The sequence below is a fragment of the Trachurus japonicus genome, chromosome 9 (genome assembly GCF_045865225.1).
Source record: "Trachurus japonicus isolate A0001 chromosome 9, Traja_1.0".
Lineage (NCBI taxonomy): Eukaryota > Metazoa > Chordata > Actinopteri > Carangiformes > Carangidae > Trachurus > Trachurus japonicus.
Window position 1 is genome coordinate 21,624,607 of NC_140915.1, and position 11,727 is coordinate 21,636,333.

At 39.6% G+C, this 11,727-nt stretch overlaps 2 protein-coding genes across 2 annotated transcripts; both read left to right on the top strand.

Annotated features, from left to right (window-relative positions):
* Positions 1-311: 311 nt before the first annotated feature.
* LOC146981394 (uncharacterized) lies at positions 312-1,204 on the top strand. The gene has a single exon (XM_085786544.1). It carries the CDS (start codon positions 399-401, stop codon positions 942-944), a length of 546 nt encoding a protein of 181 aa, XP_085642670.1. The 5' UTR covers positions 312-398; the 3' UTR covers positions 945-1,204.
* A 2,407-nt stretch (positions 1,205-3,611) lies between these two features.
* LOC146981395 (macrophage-expressed gene 1 protein-like) lies at positions 3,612-6,007 on the top strand. Its single transcript, XM_085786545.1, has 2 exons — positions 3,612-4,064; positions 4,311-6,007. Exons 1-2 carry the CDS (start codon positions 3,615-3,617, stop codon positions 5,991-5,993), a joined length of 2,133 nt encoding a protein of 710 aa, XP_085642671.1. The 5' UTR covers positions 3,612-3,614; the 3' UTR covers positions 5,994-6,007.
* The last annotated feature ends 5,720 nt before the right edge of the window (positions 6,008-11,727 follow it).

Here is an 11,727-nt window from a genome sequence, read left to right on the forward strand (position 1 = left end):
TTTTGAGGGTGTAATCCTGTTAAAAAGTCCAAAATACATACCTCAAATTACACTTTACAACAACCAACTTGAAACTGCACAACAAATTGTTGTCAATCCCCCAAATAAAAATAGGGATATAGATAGTTGAGATCGTCCTGGTTCTCATGATGTGCTTTTTATATTCAAATTCAACATTTTGCACAGCATTTTTACAAAATAATCTAGCTGGAGAAAACACAAACTTTATCAAGTTTGAGTGACAGAGAAGAGGCGCACTGGTGGCAGGGCTCACTCTACACGGTTCTCATGAAGGCTTTATCAACCCTGACCTCGTTGAGGGGGCAAGCAGAGATATCACTCTGTCCTCGTCTCTCTGAGAACCTTACTCATCTGATCCCAACAGCGGTGCTATCACAATGTCTTCTGCAGCAGTTGCTTTGCCCCCGCCGGCTGCGGCCAAATCTCCAAAGAAGAAATCCAAGAAGAAGACAGGTCCCACGGTGTCTGCCCTGATACTGAAGGCTGTTGCTGCATCCTCAGACCGCGGTGGCATTTCCCTGCCAGCTCTGAAAAAGGCTCTGAAGGCGGGAGGATATGATGTGGTGAAGAACAAAGCCAGGGTCCGCGTTGCCATCAAACGTTTGTTGACCAACAAATCCCTGGTACAGACCAAAGGGTCCTTCAAGGTGAACAAGAAGGCCCCAAAACCCCGAAAGAAGAAGGTGGTGAAGAAGAAGAAGCCTAAGGCCAAAAAGGTCAAGAAGACCAAAGCCAAGAAAGCAGGTGGCACCCCAGCCAAGAAGTCACCTAAGAAGAAGAGGAAGGCAAAGAGTCCTAAGAAAGCCAAGAAGGCCGTTGCCAAGAAGCCTGTTGCAGCCAAGAAGACCAAGAAGCCAAAGAGTCCCAAGAAGGCCAAGCGCAGGGTTGCTAAGTCCACCAGGGCCAAGGCTGCCAAGAAGTGAACCCTCTCCTTTTGAACACTATGCTGCCCATAAGTGTTTCAAGCGGCATTTAACTCTGTGTGGACTAAACTTCTGCATTCATTCCAAGAACTTGAGTTTGCGTGAGCTATTTAACAGCTTTTCTAAAGTGGAAAATATTGAATCTGCTGTTTTACACACCTTTTCTTGCCACAATCTGCTGTGGCCTGCAATGAGTGAACTGCTATTGATGGAAATATGCTGGAAATATAATAACAATAAACTAAATACTTTTTTGAAAATTTGTGTGATGTGTGATGTGTAATTTTATGACTTAAACAGGGTATAGAACAGGTCCTGTGTTCTCTTCGATTTACTTTATTTACCTTTTACTGAATATCACTTTATTTGATATCACAAAGTTAGTGTCGACGGAAAAAGGTGTTCTGTAGTCTTAAACGGCGTAAGAGTGTTCACCCGCACTGTTTTGCCGCGCGCTCGCTTCAAACAAGATAGATGATAACGCGCGGGATGTTTGGAGAGGGCGCTTTGACGCACCATTACGCACGCGGACCAGAAGCTCAGCCACTTGGGTGACACCGATTTTATCGCTGCTCACAAAAAGTGTTTGTTGTGACATGGCAAACGGGACAATCAGCGATTGTAATCACATATTAGCTGGGGAGAAAAAGAAAAAAAAAAATATCGGCACGTACCGGTCTCATCTTTGCCTTTTGATTGTCTCCTACTTTTGTCACCAGCAGCAAAAAAAATAACATGTTGAAAAGTAACTTTGACTACAATATATACCACTATTTCAAACGTCAGTTTTCTTGTTTTGTTGACGAAATTGAGGACTGGTGTCTGCGGAGCAGTGGGTGGGGCCAAGCAGGTCAGCTGGGGGACAGTATCCAGCTGTTTGCAAAGTGCAGCTGATCACCGAACACAACAGTGAGGTTGAAAGGGCGTGACACGAAGCTGTGTTCGTTGAGACTTTTCTTATCTTCAGCAGGAAGAAACATGACAGAGTTTCAGTCCAGCGGAAGGGATAGTGAAGTCCGCCTGATAAATACACACGGGCAATCATCCTCATCCCAAAATCATGATTGGATTTAGTGGGCAAGATGCAATTACCTCTGTTACTATAATATAGATAACAACCTTAACGGACTGTTAAAGAGAAAGAGCAGCGAACGGCCCTGGGATGTCAACTATAGAGTCAAACCAGTGTCAAAATAAATGCATAATAAAATATATGATCGATGTTCATGCACAGTGCAGAGCTTTTAGCTGTTTGTGTGAGGCCCTGAACTGGTAAAGTGTGTGCTGTGACTCCCACAGCAATCGAGTTCATGACCAGTGTGTTTCCGTGTTGCCATCTAGCGGCCAAAATCGGGAACAGTCAGATGACTGGAGAGGAAGCTATTGGGAAGCTATTTTGCTGGATAGTTTCACCATGGGTACCTTTCTGGTTTCTGTAAAGTGATGGTCTGCTCCCATTAATAAACTTGACATTTTCAGTGCACAATTAGTTAGAGTGGTGTCCTTTTCTCTGGGGAAGGAGGGCTGTTTCTTAACAAACGTTCCTGGCATCAAAATACTGAGTGAAGTTTATAAACAATAAAGGGTTGGTAGCCGGTGAAATCCTCTCGTCTGGCTGCTGTGCTGCATCCACCTTCTATATTTATCGTTAACAATGCTAAAAAGTTAGACAACTTACAGACAGCTGTCGGTTTTGTCTGTTTGTATCATATTATTTCTTTTTTTTAATCCACATTTTATTGCAGTTTCATATTTCCCTCAAAAACTATACTTGTAATCTCATTTAAAAAAGAAGAAGAAAAAGACTAGTTATTTTTTGTAGTGGAGTATGGAGTGAGGTGGGGTGGTGCCCTAGTGCCCTCAGCATTCACCTGAATGGAGCTGATACTCTTCAGGTGCAAACTTGAAGTTAGTGGTTTGATATGAACATTGACACTTACTATCAAAGTGAATTTCAAATATTCAGATCAACTATACGCTTTAATCAGTCAATTTATAACTGTAAAAACAGAAAAACAAAAACAAAAAAATGTAGTAAATGTAGTAAAAACAAAGTTATTTGGCATTAAAGGAAGCCTCAGTGTAACCCCCAGATGTGTTTTCATGTGACATGCACTGTGCAAATACTGCCTTGCCTCCAGTCAGATTATTTTGTTGACATACCTGCCCTTTTGTTCCTGAGACAAAGCATCTCTGGGTCTATGTAACATACCTGGCTCATTTAAACTCTGGTTTCAGATTAAATTTAAGGTCTAATTTAATTTTAAAATACCCAAATTCTTCCACTCTCATTTTCTGATGCAAATAAAGTCTAGGAGAGACCTTTTGAAGCTTAGAGATAAGATATAGCCCTGCCGGGGCGGTGCGTGGCGCAGTGGGTAAAGCGGCCGACCCATGTAGAGGCTACAGTCCTCACCGCAGGCGGCCCCGGTTTGAATCCCGCATCGGGCAGCCCTTTCCTGCATGTCATTCCCCCTCTCGCTGACTCCCCCTTTCCTGTCTATCTCTACTGTGTGCTATCAAATAAAGGCAAAAAGCCAAAAAATATACTTAAGAAAAAAGATATAGCCCTGCCCACACCTGTACAAATATATATTTTTAAAAAATAGGAATTCGGCTTGGATAAGATACAGTATTCATCGACCTGAGCATTCATTCCAGACAGTCAGCATGAAGACAGCAGTCACCCTCCTGATTCTTGCTGTCCTTCACATTTGCTCTCCTGTCCCGATTAGAAGCCCAGCCAACTGGCTCAGACTATGTCGTGCCTCCATCAACCTCTCCATCACAGCACTGGAGGTGCTGCCAGGTGGAGGCTGGGACAACCTCCGGAACAAAGATATGGGTCGCGTTATTAACCTCAGCTACTTCCAGTGCCAGACCACTGAGGACGGGCTCTACCTCATCCCAGATGAGGTCTTTGTCATTCCCCACAAAGAGACGGGTGTGGAGACCAACTCGGAGATAATAGATTCCTGGCTGGAGCAGAAAAGCTCCACAGCTCACAGCATTAACACGGACATATCCTTCTTCTCTGTGCTGAATGGCAAATATTCTACTGAGAGCAAGAGGATGAAAACCCATCAGGTCAAAGACTCTTCGACTACAGCCAGAGTGGAGGTACCATTTTCTATTGCTTTGGTTAGGCCTCTTTAACTTTGGATTTTATATCAATTTGGATGACATACTGTGTTGAGTGCTTGAAATGTTTTACTCACTTAGTCTATTTAAAAGAGGTGGTGTAGATTGAAACACTTGAAATCAGAACGCTATTTTTTCTCTGCAGACGACAGTCACAAGCAAATAAGATGTTAAAAAACAACATAACATAAATTATTTTCAATGTTATCCTTCTTTCTTTCAAAGGTCCGTAATTTCATCTACACAGTCAAGGCTTATCCAGACTTTACTCTGGACACACGCTTTGCCCAACAAGCCAAAGAGATAGCTGATGCAATCGAAAACAACCAGACAAGGAACGCAGACTATCTCTCAGAGAAGATGGTGTTGGACTACGGAACTCATGTCATCACCAGTGTTGATGCTGGAGCTTCTTTGGTGCAGGAAGACTACCTCAACTCTGCATATGTAACTGACAGCACATCACAAAGTTCTTCTGTCACAGCTCAGGCTGGCCTCAACTTTTTTGACAAACTCAAGTTTGACATAAGCAGTCAAAATAGCCAACAGAGCTCATCACTTCAAGGATATCAGTCCAACATCAAATACTCTCTCACTCAAAGCCATGGAGGCATACCTTTCTATCCTGGAATCACTCTGCAGAAGTGGCAGGAAAGTACCACAAACAACCTGGTTGCTATTGATCGCTCTGGATTTCCCCTCCACTACTTTATAAACACAAACACTATCCCTGATCTGCCACAGCCTACAGTTGACAAGGTGGCTGTTAGAGTGAGTCAAGCCATAGGGCGATACTACAAGGTCAACACCCGCCCCGGCTGTGTTGCCATCAGCTCCAAGAACTTTAACTTCCAGGCCAATGTTGATGATGGTTCCTGTGAGGGCCCTGCTACGAACCTCAGTTTTGGTGGTGTCTACCAAGAGTGTGTGCCACTCAGCCAAGATGTAGGTCCACTTTGTGATGCCCTGGCCCAGAAAAACCCAAGTACGGGTGCCTTCTCTTGTCGTTCACCTTACTCCCCAACTTTACTGAGGTCAGAAGTGAGACAGCAGGGTTACAATACACGACACTGTTATGAGCAATCCTATGCTTGTGGATTTCTTTGGTTAAAGACCTGTCATAGATCCGATTGTCAGGACGTATACCAAGTTCGCTCTGCTCGAATCAACACCTATTGGTGCTCAGCGAATGAAAATGCTCTGGAAAACACAGGGTTTCTCTTTGGAGGCATATACAGCCCCACTCTCTTGAACCCCATCACTAAAGCCAAAAGCTGCCCACAAAACTTCATTCCAGTCAAGTTTCTCTCAGATGGTCAAGTTATCTGTGTGAGTAACGACTATGAATCTGGCACAAGATATGCAGTTCCATTTGGAGGCCTTTTCAGCTGTCAATCAAGCAACCCTCTTGCAGGGGGCCAACGTCGCTGCCCTCCTAAGTTCAGTCAGCACCTTGCTGCAGTGAGTGATGGCTGTGAAATTCTTTACTGTGTCCAGTCAGGACTGTTCACAGGTGGGCAGCTGCTGCCAGTCCACCTGCCTCCTTTCACTAAGGCTCCACTTGTCTCCATGCAAGCCACCAATACTGTAATGGTGATGACTGAGGGAGAAATGAGCTGGGTCAGAGTGGGAGACACCAAGATGTGGAAACTTGCCAAACCAGAAGAAATCAAGGAAATTACACGCATGCTTCACCCAGAATTGAGCCAGATGTCAAGTGGAGAAAAAGCAGGAGTAGCCTTTGGGGTGATGGGCATTATGCTGTTGGTGATAATCGGGACCGTAGTCCTGGTGAAGAGACGGAGAAGGCTGTCTGGGATAAGGAATGCTAAACAGGACTACAAGGAAATACATGGAGAGGATGAGCATGACAAAGGAGAGAGGGAGGTGTTGCAAGATGAGGCTTGAGAAAATCTTACCTTAAAAGCATTGCATGTAGTGTGTGACTGATTTTGTTTCTGTTAATTTTCACCTCAGAAACCATTTTCACATCTACAGGGACTGAAATGTTTCATATTCAAAAAAAAGAAAAGAAATAATACTGCTTTGTATGTACTTGTGTAGGCCATGTCGTGGAAATTTTCTGTTGCTGTTGCTGGTGAAAAATGAAATAAGGACTTGCCGGCGGACATGATTTTATTTCCTTGCAAGGAAAGGTCAGTTCGACCCAAGTGGGTGATGTTAATGAAAAGACCACGACAATGGAGAGACCTAAACATTTATACTTGAGGAACACCCCCTCAGGTATATTCCACACCCCTTTGTCTGCTGCAGGGGTCAGCCCCCTACTCAGGATATCTTTTCACAGGTATTGGCACCGACATCCTGGAGTGTGATTAAGAGGTCTAATCAATGCACTTTAAAATACAAAAGGGTTTGAGTATATCATGAGGAAATGAGAGGTTGGGTGTCTCTGAAACTTGGAAATGCAATTACAAGGTCTAGACATTAGAATACACAAATGGCTAACAAATAAAGGAGTTCTGATACCTTGGAGGGAAAGCAGGGGGTAGGGACGTCACAAGTGATTAAAACAAAGGAATATTCAAATTTACCATTACAGCCATGACTGTCGGGCATTTGATAAATAAAAGTTATTAAAAAAAAGAAAAGAAGCAGCAATAGGAAGGAAGATTCCTTTTTGTAAAATATTGGGTAACGCTTTATATTAAAGCAGATATCATCGGCACGGCCGTTTCGGCTAATGCTGTGTTCAAGGCAGGCTTTTGAAACCGTAAGTTACAGCTTCAAGTCACAACTACGACTTGGTAGCGTTCCAGGTAACCCGTAGCTCGTGTTTTTACCGTCCTGTTGTCTGTGAAAGTTCCCTATAACGGCCACTCGTAACTTCCGACCCGTGAACTCGTACCGGATCGAACTGGTATGACTTCACAGGAAGGAAAAACACAAAGTACGAGTTTCCTTGAACGCACCATGAGTTAGCAGCCCCCGCCCTTGTCAGGCATCAATTGGTCCTCGTGCTACGTCACCACATTCACGCGCATCCCTTGGCTGCACACACAGCCCTTCATGCCGTTCTCTCCCCTCATTGGATAACACTTGTATCCCACAAGGAAAATTTTCTCCTCGGGTTACAGCAGAGCAGAGTGACGGAGAGACTCGTGTTTAGGCTGAAATACTTCATGTAAGTGATTGCTGACGGAAAATAGGACTATTTAGGACTTATATTAACAAAAACATTCCACTGATATCTGCTTTAAGGTCCTTGTAATAAGCATTAGTTAATAGGTAATAAGGCTCTTATAAGTGATTACAAGATGCTTATTAACATTATTATGCATTTATAAGACTATATATGTATTAATAGACTCATAATAATATAGTTAATAGCAGACTATAATTGATTTATAATAACTTATAATAAACTTAGTTAACTGTTTGTTGATGCTTATGAACATTAATAAGATCCTTATGAGTATCTTATAATTGTTCATAATAACATTACAAACACATATATTGACTCAACTAGCCCAATCATTATGTCTTTGTTATGCCTTTATTAATCCTAAGGTATGTGTAATAAGCGTTAGTTAATAGGTAATAAGGCTCTTATAAGTGCTTACAAGTATTAATAGTCTCATTATAATATAGTTAATAGCAGACTATAAGAGATTTATAATAACTTATAAGAAACTTGTTAACTGTTTGTTGATGCTTAAGAACATTAATAAAATCTTCATGAGTATCTTATAATTGTTCATAATAACATTACAAACACATTGAGTGTAGCCCAACCATGATGTCTTTTTCATGCCTTTATTAATCTTTTTTGTTTGATTTATTAACATTAATATATACTTTATTGCTCATCTATTATAAATTAACTATGCACTTGTTAACAGTTAACTATGCTTTTTGCAGGTACTGGATCTAAAGCGAGAACAATGTCTTATTAAGGCTGATAAATATTTTTATTGTGCATTATTATGCCCTTATTATCAGTTAACTATGCACTTGTTAACAGTTAACTATGCTTTTTGCAGGTACTGGATCTAAAGCGAGAACAATGCCTTATTAAGTCTAATAAATCTTTTGTAATGCATTCATTAATGGTTAACAATGATTTTCACAACTTCCACATCTGTAATGAACAATACATGTGGTCAAGGTTGATGAAATGTAAAGAAAAGATTGCATAGTAATACAAATGTTTCAACAGTGAAGCCCAACATTGTTTTATTCATTGCTGTCAAGTAAAGAGACATTTTACTGAAAATGTATAAAAATCTAAATCACCTAAAACAGGTAGAAAGCACCTTTAAAACATTTAGGCATATTATACAAATAATTTAACTCAAAAAAGTGCAATTTTGCAAAGTGCAACATGATTTTTATACTTAAAATGTATAAAAATAACCTAAAACAGGTCTTTGAAAAAAAAGTACACTTTTATCTTTTTTAATTTTTAATTCCATTGAACATTTAAGCAGCTGCTCTTTTGCACTCTTGTTTGCATCAAAAGCAATTCCCTCTTCCTCTTCTTCTTGCCATCATCTGAGGTTGAGGAGCTTGAGGAGTCTGAGGAGGGGTCGGGAGAGAATGAGGATAGAGGAAATTTACATCTGAGTTTTCATAATGACATTTTTTTTAATGTAAAAACATAAAAAATAAAAGTCTCGATATATCCTGCAATAACACTTTACAGTTTAATTTTCAAGCATTTTAAATAGAGTCTTAATGTAGCACATTTCATTAAACTCAAACTCAAATGACTGTGCTGAATGTACACAGCAGTAAGTAGGCTATCATGTACAGAAAAGTGTCAAGAACATATCAGACGGTGCACAACGAAAGAGAGAAGTTATATATTTCGACAATGTACATTGTATGTATATAAGCCTAGCTGGAGACAAAATAAACTACATTTTAATATAAAAACGTTCTCACTGATACACAGAGAAGCGCTTCCGTAGGGCAGCAACAGTCTTGAGGCGGCTAGGTCTACACTAGCTTCGGCTAACGTTAGCTATGCATGTTTGAGTTTGTACTAACTAGTTAGCAGCAGTTAAACTTACCAGAAGAGTCATCCTCCGTCTCACAACGCTTCCTCTTGTCAGCTGCTTCTTTTCGAGGCCCAGAATGGGTTTGAATTCTACTCGGGGGCAAAAATGTTGGGCAACTACCTCCATTTTACACATGGGCATGTGTTAAGCTATCAGCTGCTAGCTTAAACCGGAACTTCCGGTTTTGCTGTTTGCCTTCAAAATAAAAGCGAAAGGGTAAAATGTTTCAAGTGAGAAGAAACTCTACAAGTCTGCTCTTCTCCTCCGACGCACCTTTCTGAAAACCAAAATCAAATGCATAATAAAAGATTTATCAGCCTTAATAAGACATTGTTCTCGCTTTAGATCCAGTACCTGCAAAAAGCACAGTTTACTGTAAACAAGTAAACTTATAATACGTAGATGAGCAATAAAGTATCAAACAAAAAAAAGATTAATAAAGGCATGACAAAGACATCATGGTTGGGTTAGATTGATACTCATGAAGATTTTATTAATGTTCTTAAGCATCAACAGTTAACAAGTTTCTTATAAGTTATTATAAATCTCTTATAGTCTGCTATTAACTATATTATAATGAGACTATTAATACTTGTTAGCACTTATAAGAGCCTTATTACCTATTAACTAACGCTTATTACACAGACCTTAAGATTAATAAAGACATAATGATTGGGCTAGTTGAGTCAATATATGTGTTTGTAATGTTATTATGAACAATTATAAGATACTCATAAGGATTTTATTAATGTTCATAAGCATCAACAAACAGTTAACTAAGTTTATTATAAGTTATTATAAATCTCTTATAGTCTGCTATTAACTATATTATAATGAGTCTATTAATGCATATATAGTCTTATAAATGCATAATAATGTTAATAAGCATCTTGTAATCACTTATAAGGGCCTTATTACCTATTAACTAATGCTTATTACAAGGACCTTAATATAAAGCGTTACCAAATATGGTTTAAATTCTCTTCTGTAGTATGCTTAAATATTAAAGTAATTGAAAACTATTGAATCAGTGTTTTAATTTTCATATTGGTTTTATGTCTGGTATGTCACAGAGCATGAAAAGTTTAGAAAAATCCAAAATTCTCAAGAAAAAATACCTTGGTAAGTGGTCAACTGCACAAAAAACTGGTCTGGATAAAGTCTGTTTAAGATTTGATATCATTTTTAAACTATCATCTATTAAGTGCAGTGTTAATTTTATACACACAGTCGTGAAGTGAGCACACACTAGACAGACATGTGTAAGTCTGTAAACATGGCACACATTGGTTCTCTAAACAAACCTTCTCATGCTGAATGAAACCTCCTGCCCAGACCTCACCAAGGCAACTAGCATTCCACCCACACCCATAGACAATGGCAAAGCTGACCTTAAAGTTTTGGTAAGGTTATCTGTAAAGACAGACTGTCTCAGAGACTATGTTGCCGAATACATACACACATACATTTACTGTAAAAAGCGCTAATGCTTCTCATCTTGTCTCTAATGATTATAAAAAAAATCTCCCTCCCCTACATGTGCACGCACACTCTCAGCTGTGACGATTCATGAAGCTGGGTCTTGAGCATGAAAACAGACCCAGTCATGCTGACAGGACCTTGGGGGAGTGAGAAGTAGAGAGGAAGAGGAATGGAGCGACATACACATACTCCCTCCATGGTCTGTTTCATGAGGTGGAGGGCAGACAAAAGAGAGTGTCCAGGTGGACTTTCAGCACAGCCTGCCATTGAATCAGCACTGGAGAGGAAACTACGGGTAATGAGAGACTGTTGGTTGAAGAGGTTTTCCATGGTTCACCTTTTTGTCTTTTTTGTAAAATGATGTTCTGCTAAAAATAAACTTGACATGTAAGCAGAATTGTAATATACAGAAGTCACAAGGAGAACTGAAATTGCTCATATATGTTTAAATCACTGGCTAATTAATAGTACCTGTCAAATAATATACTAGGTACGTTTTTTCCTCAATTTACAGTTAGGGTTTCCGTAACTTTAAAAAATAAACTAAAATCATTTGAAAAAACTTAAAGTAAAAAGTCAAGGAGTATGTAGTAAAACAAAAGTAACAGGCATTAACTGACAAATACAGCAAATATAAAGAGCAGTAAATGTATTGCAGGTTTTAATGACCCAATCACTTGCATCTGAGTAATTTTTGGATTGGTATTTTTTTTTATCAATATATTCATTTTACACCACCTGTTCAGTAATTTGAAAGAGGTACATCGAAGAATCATTTTGTCCACTCATGCTCTCCTTTATGATGCAGACAAGCTTGGATGTGAAAAGTTTTATTGTGTGTTATTGATCACTGTCACCTGTGATTATGTTAGTGTTCCTGTTTGTCAGACATTTGTGCCAATAAGAAACACATTGTCAAAGATAACATGAGATAATCTGAATTGGAATGATTGATCTGTTGCTTTATATAACCAAAAATAAATGACTATAAAACTATATTTAATTCATTGCAGTGCCACAGGTTCTTGTTACATATATATTGGTAGTCTAACAGACGTTCAAGCTTAGGTTTCGTCTCTCAGGGTATTCCCACATGAACTCATGTGACACAAATCATGCAAACACAGCAATCTCCA